Genomic DNA, 21,268 nt, shown 5'->3' on the forward strand with positions numbered 1-21,268 from the left:
AATTTAAGAATTAATGTCCTAAGTATACCCCCTTGAGAAAACCTCCAACGTGCAGAAATGCTGTTTCTGCAGTCTACGAGGTTGAGTGTGTGAAACTAAAACACTATGGTTTACACAGTTATGAAACCACAACCAGTAGCTACATTTTTAAGATCGAATTTTCTGGTAAAACTTATAGGAAAAACAAATATTAAACAAGCTCGTTTTAAAATTAAGATACATTTTGTCCTGGTTTCAATGTCTTAGAAACAGACACTGAGTAGGTAAAAGGTAAACTTCATAAGCAGTTATTGACCCAAAGAATTGCTAAAAATTCAACAGTTTCTGAATGTGTTCCCAGCATACAAGGGCTAATCAAAGCAGTTCATTTTCTCCAGTTTTGTTTTGTGATGGGTGCCTACAACCTTTTTGATTGCTGTATGTTATGGACTAAATATATCTAGGATTCAGCTTCATATATGCAACTACACATAACCATGTTCAAACATAGTACTCATACAAAGAAAGCACCCTCTTTTTGGAAAACACGTCAGTTCTTTAGTATCTAAATTCTTCTCAAAATGGGTACCTAAGTGGCACCTATAACAAAAAAGCTTGAAGAAGCATGCAAGCAGAAGCACCTGTTCCTTTTCTAAACTCATTTTCACTAATATTTGACCTCATTTAGATCATAATATCCCAAACAGCCATCTTGTGAATGTGAAAATTTGAATACTTCCTTGTGTGAAGGTATCACACATTCAAGTGTCTGAATAAGCTCATGATTAAATCCTGGATTTCTACACCTGGATATTTTCTTTAATTTCACTTTAGATTATGGCAGCTTGAAAGCTTGAAAGTTTTCAGTAGTACGATGAATGTGCTGGAGGAAGAAACTCAGACTTCAGAAGAACCTAGTTTTGTGTGTTGCTAGAGCTCAGGATTGACAAGTACAGAAAAGCTGTTAATTTTCAAAAGCTAAAGATTTCACATATAATGCTTGTTTTTAAATATGGTTCATGAAGAGCACTGCCCTAGAGTTCTCTTTACCTGATGCATTGTTCTTTATAAAGAAAGAGTACATGAGACCATTATGCTATTTTTGGCCCAATAAATAGTTAAAGGGATTAGAACAGCATAATGAAGGAGCATTTAGGGGAAACAGGAGAAAAACAGGAGGTATTTTGGACAGGAGCCATAGCAAACATAGAGAATATTTTATTTCTCACTGAGGTGGTGTGAGAACATAGAATATATAAAGGCCTGTGGAGTTCTACCACCTGTGGAACTGTTTTTATAAGGTCTTTAAGAAACAGTATAATCCAGGTTAATGTCAGGCTGTAAAGCACATAAATTCAGCAGTCAGGCAAATGGATTAGTCAGTGTAACTGAATATAGAAAAATGAATCCTTTCTACCAATTTCCGGAGGAGCAATGTTGCTTTGTGACATATCTGTTAATTCAAAACAGCCTTCAATCTTTTCCCTTTCAGTTGTGGGCAATCAAATGTGCATTATCAACTATAATTACTGATCCCAACAGCACTGTAAAACAAAGAAAAAGTGAGAACAATACCTAAATAGCTAAAAAGGAAAGATTAATTTAATTTGCTTTTGTGGTTTTAAATGCCCTCAAGTCACTAGCAAAATATGAAATTCAGAAGTATTAATATTTCCAGATATTGTTACCTTATGATATTTTTGTTTGTTTATTTACCTATCCTACTCTTCTTTCATATTACTTCTTTCTTTTCTTTTTTTTTTTTTTTAATTTCTTTTTGTTTAAAAGACTTCCCATTCCTGAAGAAAGTCGTCCAAAATTAGATTCTTCTAAAGAAGCTTGTATCTCACATCTATGGTATGTAAAGTAGTATGTACAATATAATAATTTTTACTTTCCTGTTTTCATATAGGTCTCTTTGGTTAGCTTAACAGCAAATGCATTGGGTTACTCTGAACTTGGTGCCATTAAGTCCCTTAGGACACTAAGAGCTTTGAGACCTCTAAGAGCTTTGTCACGATTTGAAGGCATGAGGGTAAGACAACATGACAGAATCTGAACCTATGCATGCATAGAAAGAATCCATGCATGCAGAATAAGGAATGACAAGTCCATGCAGAAAGGCTGCACTATCTTTTTATCTATTGCATATCTTTTACTAACAGATAAGCAAAAAGCTTCATCAATTCACCTAAATCCATACGCAGTATCACATAGAAGTTACATTCATTAAGGTTACTTTACTTTCTAGCCAATCTCAGGAGTTTTCTATATAAGGCTTTGAAATTACCAACTATGAACTCTCTTTGTTAACAGACTCCTAATAATGAATAAAATGTAGCAAGATTTTATTAATGTTTTACTGATAAACATATCACAATATTTATACAGGAATCTAATTCAGCATTAGTTAATAAAGATATTTTCTGTTACTAGTTGAAATCCTTCATTTTTCATTATATTTGCTAAACCACCTTTGGTCTAACCCCACTGAATTTTACTAGATGGTACTAGAGATATGTTCATACCCACTAGTGGTTTAAATCTATTTCTGAGTTTGGCTGACTAAAACCAAATCAAGTTATTTGATTTCTCTATGAAATCATTCTTTTTGTAAGGTAAATGCCTTTCTTATTTCAACAAATCGCTATTCAATATTCAGCACAATGTATAGAAAGTTCTTTTTTTACTTATTCTGAGTAACTTAGAGACCCTGCTTACTATTCATCTCACTCAAGAAAGCATTTCAACTTATTTTTTCATTTGTTTATACCTTCTGTTCCTTAAAGCCACTGAATACAAACTAACTCTATATGCATGTCATTGTTACTTCACGGAAACATAAGAGGAAACAACGCGCTAATGAATTTCAAACCCAGTGTAATAGCCTGCACAACCTTTAGATACAAATCTAAGTTTAATCAAGTCAAATTGAGGCTTAGAATTCTGTTCCTTAAATTGTATTCATCAGGCTACCTATCTCTACTTCAGAATGCTTCAGAAAAAAATATTGCTAATGAATAATTACTAGATTAATAAATTTCAGTTTCATGTAGCAAATAGATTTTTAACAGTTTTCTCAGCATTTGAAATTAATGAATTGATATTCAGCAGGGTAAGAGCTGGTCAAGTACTACAGAATATACAACTTTTCATTTAAGTATGGAATGACTATTTGATTTAGCCATTTTCTCTTTGTCTTTCTTTGTACTTACTGTTCATGAACATTCAGATAACTGTGGTTTTGTGTGGAGAAATGTTGAGAAATTGCTGTCAGCTTTACTTTTTTAATAATGTTCTGGTCAGCTGCAGGAGGACTTGGAGACCAGTATAGAAGTTACACAGGGACAAGAAATGCAGCTTTTTAGATGACGTTGGAAAAAACCAGATTGTTTCTAGAAAGATAATGTCAAAATTGATTGCCAAAGGTTTTATTCAATTTTTCTGTATCCTTACATAATAGCCTTACTAAATTTTCCACTTAAAAGATTTAGGATATTCATGCTCAAAGAAAAGTACCTGTAATTTGAAATCTATTTACTGCTTTACCTTATTTCTCACTGAATAACTAAGAAACTATGCCAGAAGCCCAATCATATGATAGAATTTCAGATACACAACATGAATAATTCACAAGCAACTTACTGTGTAGGAATCACAGAAGGGCCTGGAAAAGCAAAAAAGCTTTCAGCTCTGTCCTCCAATATTAATGATAATCAATGAAGTACCTGATTCCAGTCACTTACCAAATTTGACTGGCCAACTGTATAGGCCTTATCTTTACTAGTAGTTACATGCACTTCTGAAAATGGTTTTTCCAAAGCACTTGGCAAGTATTCACAACAGCTCATTGACAGATAGTAGCGTTACTTTATGAATGACTCACGAACAGTAAAAAGGTTCAAATAATAAATAATTGACCAGCTCATAATAAGACTATAGTCAAATTACAGTCTTCTCAGAAACTGAGTTCATTTCATAAAAATCCATAAAACCAGATTCTTTTATCTGCCAACAGAAAGTAAATCAACCCTCTTTGCTTTCTTATATTGCCTATACCTATGCTGAGCTGTGACAAAACAAGCTGAGTTTTTATTCAACATGTATTTATAATTTTAATGTTTAACCCTATGTTCAAAATTGTGCAAATTTTGCCTTGAAAATGTAAGATATCGCATGTATTCCACAAAAGTCCCTGGATGTATAAAGCTCTGCATCATTCTGTAAAACAATCTGCTAAGTTCTCAGCTACTTTAAAACAATCCTTTTCTTAAATAGGTTTACCATTCCAGTGAATTGGAAGAAAACAGCATTTTACATAGTCAGTAAATACTAATAACTATTCTGTTATCCCTAAATATGAAACATACTTCACTTTTTAAGTTATATTCTTATAAGTCTACAGTTATACTCTGTAGTTACAACTTAATTTTGTCATTATGCCGTTTCATAAATGGGATAAATTCTCTTTCCAAAGTGCATATAAGATATATGAACCAGTTGCACCAAAACAGGGGACAAGTGGTCCAGAACCTGTGCTTGCCTTGAGCACAGAAGTTAATTTTGCCATATTAAAGGCATTTAAAATATCTGCTAGTATACTGAATTCTGAGAAATTTTAATATTTTCTATAGTGAATCTCAAACCCGACTCCACCCAGATGCTGGAAGGCAAAGTAAAGAATTGCTTTAATTTAATTTAAATTTCTGTCTTAGGGTTTATATTCTCATCTCAGTGTATGTACTGAGCAGAAGTATCTGCAAACTGAGATTTGAATATACCCATTGCTTTTTGTTTAGCTTTTTAGTACTTGCAATATAATGCTTTTGCGCTAGTTCTGAATTGGTATGCTACTTGTAAATGTAGAATACTGACTATATGTTGCTTTGCTGAGTTAGAGAATTAAGTGACAATAAAGCATGCATTTGTGTCTAATTTCACAAAATAAAGCATGTCATGCCGTGCTTGATTTATTTATTAGAGAAATAGTAGAAGGCAGCAAACAATCTGAAATCCACTTGCACTTTCAGTTTTGCATGCCTTATGCATATTTCTGGCTGATGGCTTTAAACATTTACTGTATTTCAAATTTCCAGTCCAATTTCATAACTTGTAAAACTAAATTAGAGTATTTGATGTCTTAAATATCCTCTCAAATTCAGTGGCTCTTCCTTAGATTCCCTTACCAGGAAAACGATGATGAGGCATTTTCAAGAGTATTCTAAACGTGATCAGTAGGAAAGAAACTTTTCTCATAAGATTGAGTTATAAAACATAACATCAAGTGTCTGTCATTACAGATTCACAACTAATAACAGGCTATATATTTCTATTTCATATAGGATAACCTTTCTTCAGCTTGGATGGGGTGGACCACTGGTTCCTCCCCTTATCTGTATTATGGGTACAGTATTTCCCCCTTTTCTACCCTTAATGATTACAGTGTAACTAATCACTACATTGTGTATTTAGGGTTAGAAGGAGAGACAATCTCATCTGAGAATCCCAGTAGCAGCGAAACTAGACTATATATACTCACCCTACACCCCCTTCTTAATTGCTTAAATCTTTGGAAATAATCCTTTGAAATTTCTGATGTTACAGAATTAACATGAAATCTTTTGAGAAAATCAGTTTCGTTATTTAGAGTTATCTGAGTTCTTTTTGCAGGACAAAGGTACCTCAGCTATTTTTAGATTTTTAGATGCTTTTTTAACTGAGATAAAAAAATGGCTTTCTTTAAAAATTTGAATCTGGCTTTTACATTGTTTTGGAAAGATCTGTGCTTTACTCTGTTACTCAATTTATAGCTACATACATTCAAAAATATCCCATAGAAAAGTTTGAACTTTTAATACATTAAGCACACACCAAAACACTACGATGTGAATAGTCACAACTACAGATATTTATATAATTGCAGTTTAAATTCTTGCAAAATTTTTAAACCCCTATATATTACATTAAGTAGACCACTTGAAGTGTATATAGATAACACAAGACATTGTATAACATAAATAATCCTTTCTGGGAATCTGTATTCAGACTTCTTTGCCCTGCGTTGGAAACGCAGTTTTTGTAAATTTTATAAAATGCCAGTAACAGTATTGTTTTTATAGCATTTTTTCTTAGAGTCTAGAAATGTCCCGCAGGAGCCATGTCAGTGATATACAAAATTTGCATTCACTATGAGATCCTTAGAAAAATCCAGCTTTTAGACTACAACCCTTGCAAGTACCAACTGTAGGAGGGTATCATTAGTGCAGGGGGGTTTATAGCTTCAGTGTAAATGATGTATCAACATAAACACCATTCACTGTAAATTTAGCATCTCATCTCACAGTTAAGAATTATGTATTCACTCTCAGGGAAGTGTGTTCACTATCTTCTGCAAGTTTCTCTTAAATATAGAGGAATACATTGTGTTGATCAAAAGATTATGCACTTTGAAGGATTTTTTGAGGACCGTGGTCTTATCCATCACCTTTGAGTTTTAAGGAAAATGTATTAGAAGTGTTATGTCTCTGAAAGGCAATTAAAAAAATTAAAAACTTTGATGTAAGAAGACTCTTTATATAAATGTTCATAAATCATACAGGACATATCGTAGTATTTTGAGATTTTTCTTAGACTAATTCTACAATTAGAAGAGCACTTTTGAAGGAGTTTCTTATATAGTTGAAACTGATAAAATTTTTGTCTGGATATGTGTTTGTTGTATCTTGAAGAAAAACCTTACTCTTAGGATCAAAATTTAATGACATTTGAATGAGATACATAATATAGTTTGCATTTTAATTAAAAATGTTAAAGAACACATAAAGGTCAATAATGTTTCATTTATGCAACAGGAAGAGCAAGAAGTTATTTTTTTTCACTGCATCTGGTGAAATTCGAAGATATTGTTCCCACATCAAATAATGACTCTGTTTTCATGCTCGTGTGTATTTAACAATATTTACCAGGTCTTCCCAAAGAAATGCAGCCATGTGATTTATTGCTTGGCAGATAATTATTGTATTTTGTCATACAGTATGTTAAATTATGTCTTTTCTTCTACACTGTCTTCAGAAGTATTTTGTCATATACTTGATTTCTGGTGAAAAACAGAATCAAAGCTGCTCCGGGAACTCCATTATTTTGTTATATTCAACAGTATAGCTTGCTTTTAATAGACTGTTACATGAATAAGAAAGGTTTCTGTTACTACTTTAACCAAGTTAAATTTTCTTATTAAAGCCAGGACAGAACTGCAGAATCATTGAGGTAGGAAGGGACCTCCTAAGATCAGCTGGTCTAACCTCCCTGCTAACAGTTCTAGCATGCCAAGATATAAACTCACCGCCCAATGGCATGAAATTTTTCCAGCACAAAGTGTTATAAAAATGGCTTGTGTGTTAAGTGTTTAAGGAAGTACTTTACTTTCTTTGAAGATAAAATTTCAGCTGCACTTGTACAGTAACAATTAAGGAAAAGTAGAAAAGACTGCAATTGGCTTGGTAAGGGAGTGATTTTCTTTTCCTCTGAGATCTTTTATCTCTTGCTTCAACTTCATTTGTTCATTATTGTTAAGATTAAGATTTAGTTGTACCTCCTTGTCAGGTCTCTCTGATTCTTTCCATCTGCCTGTCTTTTCTTTGCATACTCTTAGGTAAATCCAAATTTTTCTTTACAGTTGCTGCTTTAAATGGTATTTTTCTAATGATCTTCACCCTGTATTCCAATACAGTCTGCATTTTACTCAAGAATTGAAAACCTTGTCATAAATCTTGTCATAAATATTCAAATGTTTTCAGTTGTTTCACACGTGAGGTGCTTCTCATGCCAGTTCTAAAAATGCATTGATTTCTTTCATGACACATTTTTTGCTTTTTTTCTTGATTTAAATAATATTCTAGTCTCACTACCATAATTTACTTTTACACACTTTCTGTTTGCTACTTTGTAGTGACCCCAAATTAAGGATAAGCATTAGTTTGCTAGAATAAGATTTCACTTTTATTTTTTCCTTTACTTCTAACTTTTCTAAACATTTTTCTCAATGTTACTTGATTCTGGGCTTACATAATCACAGGTCATGTAGTTAAGAATAAATTATCTATATATACATGGCATTAAGGCAAACTGTGTAGCAAAGGTAGCCATATTCTAGTTCTTCTATGCATTTCTCAAAGTCAAAATAATTAGCTACTTCTAATTTTGGTTGGAGGATAGAGAAAAGACAAAGCCAGACTCTTCTCAAATGTGCACAGTGATAACAAGAGGCAACAGACACAAGCTGGGTTATGGGAAATTCTTATTTGATATAAGGGATTTGGGGGAGGTTTGTGTTATTTCTTTTTGAGTGTTTGGGGCGGGTATTTGATTTTTGGTTCAGTTTTGTTTTTTACAGTGAAGTAAATACTGGAACAGTGGAACTTAATTAGTGGATTATAGATCACACATTCATACAAACATGGTGGACCTCCCTGATTTCTGTTTTGGGACAAAGTTATAACACTTTCTCACAAGAAGTCCATTAAGATAAAATAGAGAGGAGTAATTAGTTGAGAATGAGAAGGTTTTAATAACTTGGATGAATTTACATTTTTCGATTCACCTTAGTTCCTCCCTAGAATCATTATTTGGATCATGTCAAGTAGGTTGCACTTTCACAGATATTTAATTCTCATCCTTTGTTGTCTCCAAAGTCAGTTCATAGCTGCTCATCAAGCGTATGCAGCATGCTTCTTCTCAGTGTACCCATTCCAAGCTACTCAATGAGAAAAATATGTAGTTTTGAGGTGTCTTGTTAAAGTATGTATTGGCAAGTAAAAGAATTATTGCAATCTCTCTCTCTCCCCCTCTTGTCCCTTTTTCCCTCCCTTATTCTGTCCTCACCTGCTAGGTTGCACTGTCAGATATGTTTTACTACCTGATATAAACGTTGGAAAGATGTGATAAATTTTCTTTATTATCTTTGAATAAAAGTTCCCGTCTACATTACTGCTGTAGGAATGTACATATACTTTATCCCATTGACATTAAGAACTTCTAATCCTTATATATCTATACGTGACATCCCTCTTCCATTAAACTCCATGGGTACACTCAGACAAGACAGGGTATCTCGTGTGGGAAAATTTTTCCTGTACTGCACCATCAGTTATCTTCCTTCATGGGCACCTCCAAACCTCACACTAAGCAGCTGCGGCAAAGAGCCCAAAGCCTCCACTGAAGATCAGTCTTAACCCTCTGCACTGGGCGGTGTTTGTATTCTGTCTGCTGGCCCTCAGGCCAGGCACCTCCGCTGCCTTTGTGAGAGGAACAATTCCAAGGGACGTAGCTTCTCCTAATTGACATCCCATACCCATTTCCTCCGATCCCACTGACGTTCTGCTGTGTTATGACTTGTAGAAGCGACTCTAACTTCAGAGAAAGGCGGTTTCCATCATCTGTTTTGTAGTACCAGGGAGAGCAGGAAGCCATTATTACAGCATTTTTGTTATTATTTGGTCAGAAGAAAGGGACTGCACCAACCACTTTTGTCTCACTGAGCCCCCTACCACCTTACAAACACTCGCAGGTCGCATGTAGGACGGGACAACAGGAGCGAAGGTGCTGCTTTCACGTGATATTGCAGAAACAAAATGGTCCCTGCCTTCCAGTAGGGACTGTAAACACACAACCAGCATGTGTACTACACTACTGGTGCAAGATGTTTACATTACATGTATACTATACCTTGGAAAAAAACCCAGGGATTATTGATAAATTATTTCTGAGTGCTTTCTTTTAATTTTTTTTTTTTTAGGAAATCAAGTTGCTCCCAAGTGTCATGTTTACTGAGTGAGAAAATAGTACTTTGAATGTTCAGGCTTTGGGGAATTTTAAGACAGTAGAAATTCAGATTAAATCCCTGTTTTGCCATTCAGGTGCCAGTCCTTTCAACTTTATAACTTGTTCTGAATTGTTTAGGATGAAAAAGGATTACACAAGGTTTGATGTTTAGAGGGTAGATGTTAGGTTTAAAAAGGAAAAAAAAAATATTTTCTTGTGCATGCATGTGTATACTTCTGTACAAATCCTCATATATGGTGTAAAATATCAGCAGAAATCTTGACTTGATTTTTAACAGCTATAATTCACAGTTTCACAGGTTCAAACCCATCTCCCACCTGGTTAAAAACTTCTGCCTATGAGAAAGAATTAGGCCTATTTTGTTAGAGATTGTTTACACTTTACATAGGGCTATCACATTGCTGATCATGATCTCAGTGCTGTCCATCACAAGATGCTCTCACAATGAAAATGAACTCAAATAGTTATCATCAAATGGGCATCTTCCAACTGAATTATTTTAAGGATTTCACAATTTTAATCTGAATTATTTAAATGTTTAAGCTCACCTTCACTCTTGTTAGTCTTTACACAAACCTGGACAGTAGCGAATTTCATCACTGCACTTGTAGATGATCTCATAATTGATGAAAATTGTATTTGCTGAGATTTTTTTTCTGTTTTGTTTGTTGATTAAGATTTTATCACCACTGATTGCCCTGCAGGTCCACGCATTTCCTCTTTTTACCTGACAAACCAAATGAGAAAATTGAAGGAATTGCACGTTTCTTAAGGTACTTCTCTTCTAGAAATCTAGTGCCGTGTTTTACGTCACGCTGCCTATCTACAAGGTTCCAGATTATCTTTGTGTATACAATTTTAGTAGTGAAATGCCAGGGACTGCCATCTCATAAACTCAAAGCCATCCGTGATCACCAAAGTGTGAAAAGCTTACAAGAGATACTCTGCACAAATTTTCCCATTCTTCATAGGTACAGTTATGAGATTAGTTTCATCCCTGGGGACTGAGGACCTGTTCAAATATTTTGGGGGGAAGGTACTCTAAAGAATTCTTGGGAACTTTTTGCTCTATACTACCTACCTTTGCATTTCTAATTACCTTTGTCAATAGGGCAATTGATATTGTGGTTTTGGTTTTGCTGTGCAATTAGTAGAATCCAGGGGTTTGGGGTGTTGGGTTTGGTTTCTTTTTTTTCCTTTGAACTTCTTTGATGTAGGGGTCTTCCTTTCTATTAAAAGAGCAGAATGGGTGCATGCCTCCCTTAAATTTGGTCTGCATCACAAATTTTTGGATTGCATGTCACCTTATGAGCATTTGTCTATTTTTGTAAGCACCAGTCTTTGGAAAACACCATTATTTCCATATAGAGAAGTTCCTATTATATATTTCTGACTCATCTGACAGGAACATGTGCCCGTGTTTCGTGATGGGTAAACTAGAAAATGCATAGAATACTTACGATAGAGGATCCAGTGATAGCGGAAAAGCTATCAGTTAAAAGTACGTGAAGGAGAGCCACACATTGAATTCAAGCTGCTGGACAGCTGATCTCACTGTGCTGGTGCTTGGCCTGTGAAGGTCCAGTGGTATGCTTATGCTGCTGTAATACAAATAAATCAGCTGATTCACTGGTTCTCTTAGAGCTGTTGATTCTTGAGTGCAAAGAGCAAGGGATGATAATTCTCAAGACAGAAGTTTGTTCCAATGATTCCTTGCCTTGGACTATCGGACAGTGCTCATCTTTTTGATTCAGGTATCGGCTTTCTTCATGGTCTACCTGAGATGCTCTTTCAATCCCCTGACTGGGAAAGTTACTGTATTCCTTACGTCCTTTCCTCCCTTGCCTCAACTCCTCCACAGTTTCGGAGAGAATACACCCGTCTGTTACCTGATACCCACCACCTGGTCAAGTCAGTGTGGTTTCAGCATTTTCTAGCCTTCCTTGTGTGATGTCATCGAAGTCCTTCACTATGAGAACATGCTAAACTCAGATCATGTATGTCACCTGAGCCTCCATTGCTGTCCCCTCACAGCATACCTACCCGCTCATTCCAGCAATCTTACCTCCGCGGTGACCAGGAATCTAAACCAATGGCTACTTGCTCACTTCATCTTTCGGTGCAAACGCTCTCTCTGGCAGCTTTGTGGACAGCTGGACTTTGGCCAGCTGAGCAGGGGAGATTCATGATCTTATGGCAGATGTTCTTACCTCATCTGTGTTCCAGACAAGGCGATACTTATAGCTTACTCTCAGCTCCTGCCCCAGGCAGTGTCAGTGCTTCATCTGAGTCAGGAATGAATTTTCGTATTTTGCTCTAATGTGGCTTATGCTACGTATGCTATTGCCAAACTCCCTCTGCATGCCGCTGTCTTTGAACTACTGGCTCTTCAATCCCTGTACTGCTAAGAGAGAGATAAAAGGCTTTTTGTAACAAGCACCACCTGAAGTCTGCGACTGTGTGACTAGACAGATAGTTACTTAAAGGGAAAGAAACTACTCTCTTTTTTTGACATATGTATTCAAGCCCACAATTTGTTCCTCTTCCTTGGAGTTCCTGAACGCTTCTCAGGCTTTCCCAGCTACCAAGGAATTGAGTACAAGAGGAACGTGTCTTATGCTTGTTAGGGCCCTATAGCATGCATAGAATATAAGGTTTGATTTCGCCCATACAGGTCCTGGTGAAGTAAAAGTTATTTGGCTTTCTGTGCTTCTGTATGCGAATCTCACGTGAGAATGTACACACAGAAAAAAAAACAAAACGAGGTAGCAGTTAAGTAACCTCTCTAGCCTTTGATGGACTCCTTCAAAGGACTCTGATATGAGATCTGGCACATCAGATCTTTGGGAAACTTTTCGTGTTTAAGCATAAAATTATGAAGTTGACAACTTCCAAAGTGGAGGCAAATAAAGTACTTTGTCATTTTAAGTAGGAAGAATGTTCCAGACATAACCCTATAATCTTCCTTTCCATCCCAAAGATAGTAACTTCCTCCTCATTTGCACCAGGGACAGAGTTTGGAATTTCTTCATGGAAGCTGCAAAAGTTACGGAAAAAATGGATAAGTACCGATGAAGATTGTTCCTGGTTTGTATACAGATATCAGGAGGTTCTGACATATCTATTAATCAGGTCCAATATGGGAACTCCTGGAAAGCCTGTGGCTGCTGAGGTGCCAGGATCTATTGAAGCTATTTTGCTGTGGGAACTATAATACATTTATATCTCACTATGTGTTTCAGATATGTCCCCCACAGCGAGGCTGAATCTAGTAAAGCTTTCTTATCTTCTACGCATACAGCAGGGATAAGCTGGTATTTTGCACAGTCCTCATTCTATACATATGCACAGCTCTGGTAGCAAAACTGATTTTTTTTATTATTTTTTTTTCCCAGTTCCATTTTGCTGTCTTCTTTGGACAGTTGTCCAAAAAAAAGATATAAACAGCAACAACAAAAACCAACTGGACTACTAATTTGTATTGACATAATGTCATATCAGCTAGAAGATAAGACAGACAATTAGCATTGCAGTAATTCTTTTATCTTACATATATATCTGATGTTGGAAGATAAATGTTATGAAAATGTAAAAATGAAAAAAGTGTGTGTGTGTGTGTGTGTGTATATATATATGAAATATTGCTTTCCTCTAGAGGAGATGTGGTTTGCCACAACAATTTTTTTTTCCTGGATGAATAACAACTGAGGTGTAAAATAGGCTAGAGGTGTCAGGTGTTGCTTCTCACTTGCACTTATTGCTATTCCACCTACCTGAAGCTATAGGAAGGTGAACAAGCAGAATCAGCTTGGGCTTTTGCAGCTTGCTTACCGGAGTCAGCCTGACCACCAACATCCCAGCGTTGAGGAAATACATAGGTAATTTAAAACAAACAAACAAACAAACAACTCTGCAAACATCTTTTCCCAATTTATTGGCATTATATTCTGTATAAAGGAATAGCAGAAAATAGGCCCCAAAAACCAGCCCCTTTTAAAATAAAAAATACACTTAGAATCATATACATCTGATCTAGATTTGAAGAAAGAGCAAAAGTAAGAGCTGCGGTTGCCAACATTCTTTTAACCCACTACAGAGTCTTTTGAACAAGACAAGATTGACAGTTTTTATTTGCTAAATTTTTAACTCATTAAGAAATGCTAATTGGTCTTCTGCATTCAGTTCACTTTTGAATTGGTTCTCACTTTTTTCTGTCCATTTGCTGTAACTGATGTGTGTAGGTGTCATGTGTGTATGTATGGGTGCTATCCTGGATGTATATTATGTAAGCTAATGTCCTGCTTATCCTGATATACCTCAGCTATTCCCAAAGCAAATACCAAAAAAGTAAACAGAAAACACTGATAAAGCAATTGCTTCCAACTGATGTGTTGAAGAAATTAAAGACTTCTTCCTGAGGTGGACTTTACAGTCAGCCAAGCATCTGACCAGCGTACAAAAATGCAGTTTTACGTTATAAATATGATAGGGCAAAGGCTCAACACTGGTGGGGAAAAAAAAATCAAAAATCAAACTAAAACAAAAAGCAAACAGAAAACAACTTCTAAAAGTTTTAATTTTCTTTTCTTCTTTTCTTAAAAAACCTTCCAGGGGGACTGGATAGCTCAAGGGGTTGGTAATAGGATACAGAGCCTTTCATCTCTAGGTCACCAGTTCGCATCCAGGCCAGGTCAGTAGTGACCAAAAATTGTTACCATTTGATGGGTTTTCAGTGACCTATATGAAATAAGTTGTTGGAACCGTTGTTGGAAGAGTTGCTGGAAGCTGTTCACTTCTTATTCAAGAGGTGGCTGATCTTTTCACAGTCTCAGTAGCGAGACTGCATTACCTGCTCATCTAAAGATGTGAGACACACTGATGGCATTTTGTAGAAATCTTTCTTTCTACAACTATTACCAGTTCATAATTGTTACAACAATTATGGTAGCTGTTAGTATTCTGCTGCCTGTTCTGGATCTGTGCTGTGGTCCAATGGATCTCAGGGTTGTTAAAAAGATAACTGCTACAGGCACCTAATTCACACAAAACCATTCTTTGTGTGAGCACAGGTAACCTTAATTTATTTAAGTTGCAGGACTAAATCCCCATCTTTCTTTCTTGACATCTTTATTTTCAGGTTTTTCACCAAGATTAAACAGAGGAATTCAATCAATATAACACATCCAGAACATTTTTAAGGGTGAAGGAAAAAAAAAAAAAAAAAAAAGGAAGAAATAAAAAGCTAAGACAAGCACTAGCTGGCCTAGAATTTCAAAGCAGCAATAGCATAATACAGTGTCATAGATCAGGTCAGACTTGGAATAAATTCCAGAATCATTGCATTCCTAATTTTTATGTTGTTCTCAGTTCCATCAAGCTAAGTAGCAACAGATTTCTTCTCCCTACAGGATAGGAAAAAAACCATTTCCCTCACTTCTTTGAAAATGGTTTCTTATGTTCAGAATATTACTGGGACCTTGTTAGCCTTTTTAAATGGCTAGCTTATGCATATATCACCTAGATACTTCACATTTTCTATAACAGAAATCTCAAGAAGCAAGCATGCTTCCTTTAAGTTATCACCAAAAATAGAAGCTGCCAAGAAAAGCTAAATTTTAAAAAATTCATGGTTTTATAAAAGATAAGGATAATTCTCAGTTACAGAAAGGTCCCATTTCTACTCTCTGGCACTGGAGGAGGCCCTTAAAATGAGAAGAAAATATGCCCTGAAAATAACATTTCTACCTAAGATCTCTAAACAGGTCCTAATTCCTGGCCATAACATTTGGGAGGAGGAGGGTGCTGAGTGACGAGTAACACAACCACAATACTCCGCTTCCAAAGGCCTTCAAGAGGCTGTGAAACACAGGTAGTAAGATTGAGCAGCTCTGCGTTTGCTCAGAATTATGTTGGTAGTGGGGAAGATCCCTCTATGTTGCAGAAAGCAGGGAACAAGGATGGACTAAGATACCTTAATACACCCCAAGTATCCATGCCAATCCTTTCCTGTCTTACTGCAGGAATTGGATTACTGAGAATCAGAGCCCTACTATGTATTTTACTTTACCTTCCTACAAGGTCCTAAAACTTTTACAGAGAAAAAAAGTAAAATTTAAAATAAAATATAACTTGGAAATGAGATCTGGTGTTGGATACTTCAGGGGAGATGATTTCTCAGCTATTAGCCAAACAAATATCACAAAAATTTTGATAGCTCTGACAGACACATGTGATTAATTACTGTATACATCAGAAAAATACACTTTTTATCTACATAAGTAATTATTGACATCTTGCTTGCAAGGGGCTGAGAAGGCAACTGGCCAAAAATAATTTAAAATGCAAAATCAAAACCCCTAAATATGTCCTTGATATATGTCCTTCTTTAGATAAATGAAGGGTATTACTGACTTAAACTCAATACATGAAACAATAAGACTGGAGCTTGAAATAAATTATGTTGATTCAAGTAGACACATATTGCAAAACTGTCTTGCTTTTCTATACAAAGAAATTAATCTTTGTTATATTCTTGCATGGAACAATAAGGCAATAAAGATATGTATTTAATTCCTGCATAATCCTTTTAATGTAGAGCTTAGTTTCTAGATTCATGGCATTTGTGTTTTCAGCTTAAACTTCAAAGTTATGTTGATCAAATCTACAGGTTGCCATTTTTCTTTAAGCATTTTTAAGCTATAATTTGATGCATTTTTAGAATTTTATTATGTCTGTATTTATATTTAACACGTTTGTCTTTTTTATATAGAACACATCAGTGTCAGGCTTCATCTTACTACCTCAAAGTCTTCTCTTTTGTTTTTCTTTTAATTCTTTTAATTTTCTCACTTATTTTCTTTTCATTACATATACTAATGTTAAGTATTTAAAAGAACAGTGCAACGCTACAGTTATTAATGTACTGCTTTAACATTTATAGTATTAGTTTCTGAACAAGCATTTATTAAGTATTGGTAAAACAGTATACAAAATGTTATTGCTGTAAATATTCTTACACTCTTTTCTTTTTCCCCCTGTATTTGTGTACTAGGTGGTTGTGAATGCCCTTTTAGGAGCAATTCCATCCATCATGAACGTGCTTCTCGTTTGTCTTATATTCTGGCTAATTTTCAGCATCATGGGAGTAAATCTGTTTGCTGGGAAGTTCTACTACTGTGTTAACACCACAACTGATGAAAGGTTTGAAGTCGACCAAATCAACAATTTTAGTCAGTGCGAGGAACTCATAAAAAACAATCAAAGTGCCCGATGGAAAAACGTGAAAGTAAACTTTGATAATGTAGGATTTGGGTATCTTTCTTTACTTCAAGTAGTAAGTGATCACTCTTTATATATACTTCTTACTGTTTATATGTAATAGTGAAAAGCAATTCTAGCAACAAAGACAGAAAACATATTTATCTGATGATTTTTATCTGTGACTTAGTAATGCTGCTGCACTGATACTTGATTACTCTTTTCATAGTAAGCAGCAAGTAGAGCCTACTAAGATGAATAAAGAATTTTTAGGCCATCTGACAGAACAAGTGCTATTCTTCCTATTTATAGATCCCTTAGTCCTCCAGCCCCTTCTACCTTTAAAAGTTTCTACAAGTATCTAGGAATCGTATTCAGCTATCTGAATACTTTAACTTTTACTGTTGCTAAAAAACCAAAAATCTGCATTAGTGTGATTAAGTCACACAGAAGAACTCCAGGTAGGAAATCCCCTCTCAGTCATGTGGCTGCCACCAGTGCAGACTTATGTGATCCAAGAAACAATTTCTCATTTGGAAGAGAAAGAGGAGAAGAAAAATAACATTAGATACTATAATCTATGAAATATTTTCCCTGCTATTTCTGTGCCTAAGCACCTAGTGGAGTTTACTTGGCAAAAATGGAGGGAAGAAGAGAAGGAAGACAATATATGCAGAAAGATACTATAAGGTTATGCCTTCAGTATTAAAAATTGTGTCCTCACAATGCTATCTGCATATTTTGGAGTAGCTGATAATCTGACCCAACTCAATCAAGAAAATGCTGGACTCTAACCCATATTGTTTGCATTCAGCAACCTCTATGGTTTTTTTTGAGGTTACTATCTAGTTCTGCAGAATCTTAGTTTTCATTTCTATAGTTTTAAAATAAGTTTCTAGCTTTTATGTTGGCATAAGAAATCTCAATAATACAAATCATTAACATGATACAGTGGTATCGATATGGCCCTGCAGAGGGTCTAAAACAATAGTTCTGGGCATTGTGAACTGCCTCTCCCAGCTAATGTAGCATCTCACCTGTGTGGCTGATAACTATGACAATTTAAATTTTACTATGATTAGAATCATAGAATCGCAGAATGGTTTGGGTTGGAAAGGACCTTAAAGATCATCTAGTTCCAACCCCCTGCCATGGGCAGAGACACCTTCCACTAGACCAGGTTGCTCAAAGCCCCATCCAACCTGGCCTTGAACACTTCCAGGGACGGGGCATCCACCACCTCTCTGGGCAACCTGTTCCAGTGCCGCACCACCCGCACAGTGAAGAACTTCTTCCTCACATCTAATCTAAATCTACCCTCTTTCAGCTTAAAGCCATTACTCCTTGTCCTATCACTACACGCCCTTGTAAAAAGTCCCTCTCTGGCATTCCTGTAGGCCCCCTTTAGGTGCTGGAAGGCTGCTATAAGGGTCTCCTCGGAGCCTTCTCTTCTCCAGGGTGAACAACCCCAACTCTCTCAGCCTGTCTTAAGATTACTTCCTTTACTGTCACATCAGAAAAGAGCACAGAGGGACCAGCAGTATTAAAGAAATAAACTACTGAATAGAATTTGATTTTGATAACAAAATTGAATCGTAACAGAAAGACTTTAAATATTTCTTTTCTCTGTCTTATTTTTGAAATCCACTGGCCTGGAATACCCCTTGGCATCGGGGGCACAATGCTTTATTACACATGTTCAGGAGAAACAAGACATCAACAAAACTCTTTCCAAGTGGTCTGCAACTCTTCTTCCAGTAGTAGCCTAGTCTATTCTGGGACAGGGATAGCACCAGGTACATTTTTTCCTGGCTTTGTGGCCACAGTCACCACCCCTCAGCTACTTGCAGTCATCTATCTTTAAGTGTCCCAGCTACGCATCTTATCACATCTTCTCTTCATTGAAAAGCAACAAATATTTCTAACATGAAGACTTAGATTCTTAGATTATTGGATTGTTCTGGCAGGCAAATTGGGAGAAATTTGCCAATTGACATACCAGAAAGAAGCAGGGCACTTCTGACATTGCACAAAACAGACGCTTCGCCCTGCATCTTTCAAGGTTTGGTAAGTAAGCCAATAGTAGTGATTTTGCAGTTATGGAATGATAAAAGCCCTAGAGTGGAGAAAACAAAATATCAGTTTGATTTCAGTTAGTGCTTTCAGATGTGCAGATTCTATGGTTTTTTCACCTTGAAGAACACAAGAAAGGCCACAGTTCATAAATGTTTGAGATTCTTACATTAATTTTTCAATCGAAGATATTTATAAGGTGATTTTCTATCTGATATACAAAGTACTTTGGATGAGAATCTAGAACAGGATTCTAAAACCATTGTGTTCAGAAGAAACATGAGAAGTGAATAAGTATGTCATAACACTAGATTTCCCTACTCTTCCTAATCAGCTTGTAGTAACAGTAAAGATGAGTAAATACTAAGGCATTACTCAATTAGAGGTATCCATTACTAAGTCAGAAACAAAGATAAAGCTATTGAAACGTGAGTATTTGAACCAAAATATGGTATTAAGCCTGAAAAGTCTGATTAAAAATCATGGTTGCAAGTGGATATGCTTTCTGTTCCCCCAATGTGAACGTTTATAGCCTTTTTTTAACATCTTAATGATTAGTTGAAAAGTCTACTGAAGTCATTTGGTTCTCCACCTTAACAACCTCAGGCACAGACTTTTGTTTAGGTTGTGATGGACCTGAGAAAATAAACCCATAGTGGTCAATGTCATTTTTCTAATGACAAACTCAGTGAGAAGTATCAATGCATGAGGTACTGATACAAGGTCCCTTTTTCAGGAAGCTAGGAACTAAATACAGAAATCTGCCTCTTACAATCCAGTATTATTTCGATTCTCCATTTTACCCTCTGACTCATGCCCTTTGAGCCAGTCAAAGAAAAATATTGTATATCCCTTCAGCTGGGTTATAGGTAATACCACATTTATTTTCTGTATCACTGAGGTTTTCTATCTGGAGTGAATACTACTGGAAGTAGTACCATTTTCATAACAAAAAAAATCCAAATGAAAACCAGCCAAAAGAAGTCCAAACCCTGGCACTGAGGACCTTATTATTCTGGGAACAACATAAATTAGTCCCATGAAAAATTTTTGGTTTGAATCACAAAAAGCCATTTCTGGTAGTATATGGGTCTGTTCATCACAGAAACAAACCACTCTTTTTAAAGAGTAATATAGAAAAGAAACATAGATATTTTACATAGAAATACTCAAAAGAAGTGGGATAATTTCAGAAAGAAATATTCTAGGCTCAAAAAAATAGATTGGAAACGTGTGGCAGTGGCTTTTTAAGCAAAAAAAGAACTCTCTGACAAGCTCTTTCTTGAGTTTCCTTGGCAGTGATGGCAAATGAATTTCTGGAATGAGGAACCTAAGAAAATAACATAAACGAATTTTTGGTTTGCATGTTGTATTTTTTTTTCTTTTAGGGGAGGGGTGTGTGTGGAAAATCTTTAGTATTGATAGCAATGTTATAGTTCTTTCTGCCCCAAAATACAGGCTAACAATACATGCCATTGATGTAACCAAGTTTTACAGACTTCGTTGATCAGACTATTTTCCAAAATTCTTACATAATTTGGAGTGTAAATATTCATGCCATCAGTCATATAAGTACTCATTCTCTCTTTAAGAATTTTTTTCTTCTATGATGCAGAGTAGCTCATGTTGGTCTATGTGGATCTCCAAACTTCTTTTTTTCATTTCTTGGTCTGAACTTGTTTGAGTATTTCTCTGTCCCTAAAGAAAAGCAACAAAGCAGAGACAGATCTGCTGGAGAAATTCCTTTCACAGTTTTCATGCATGAATGAGTGAAGTGGAAGAGGTTGGTGTACACAAAGAGATGTGGCATCTGCCCTGATAATTTTATGGCCTTATGCCTTTTTAACTTGAACCTAGTGTTTGGATCATTTGGTAAGTAAATCTCCCAGAGGCCTGCTTTTATCCTGCTGGTAAGCGTATATCCTGCTTACCAGGATAAAATGTGGCAAACCAGTGGGTCTCAAAGCACAATGTTATGTTATTCTGCTGTTAATAATATAAATAAGAAAACACACCTTGTGAAGTAGAGGGTAAAAAAATCAGAAGCTGAATTTTAGGTCCATAAGATTAGGATGGGTTCAAAGTTCCAGCAAGTTAATATTTTAAAAGCAAGATGCTA

General features: G+C 35.7%; 1 protein-coding gene across 1 annotated transcript in view; it reads left to right on the forward strand.

Moving 5' to 3' along the window:
* Nucleotides 1-21,268, forward strand: part of LOC126045383 (sodium channel protein type 1 subunit alpha) — a 102,782-nt gene that overhangs the window by 71,810 nt on the left and 9,704 nt on the right. The window contains exons 21-22 of the mRNA XM_049816459.1: nucleotides 1,892-2,014; nucleotides 16,871-17,152. Coding sequence (XP_049672416.1) covers nucleotides 1,892-2,014; nucleotides 16,871-17,152 — 405 coding nt within the window. The remainder of the gene's footprint in view (nucleotides 1-1,891; nucleotides 2,015-16,870; nucleotides 17,153-21,268) is intronic.

Source organism: Accipiter gentilis, chromosome 1, assembly GCF_929443795.1.
Source record: "Accipiter gentilis chromosome 1, bAccGen1.1, whole genome shotgun sequence".
Lineage (NCBI taxonomy): Eukaryota > Metazoa > Chordata > Aves > Accipitriformes > Accipitridae > Astur > Astur gentilis.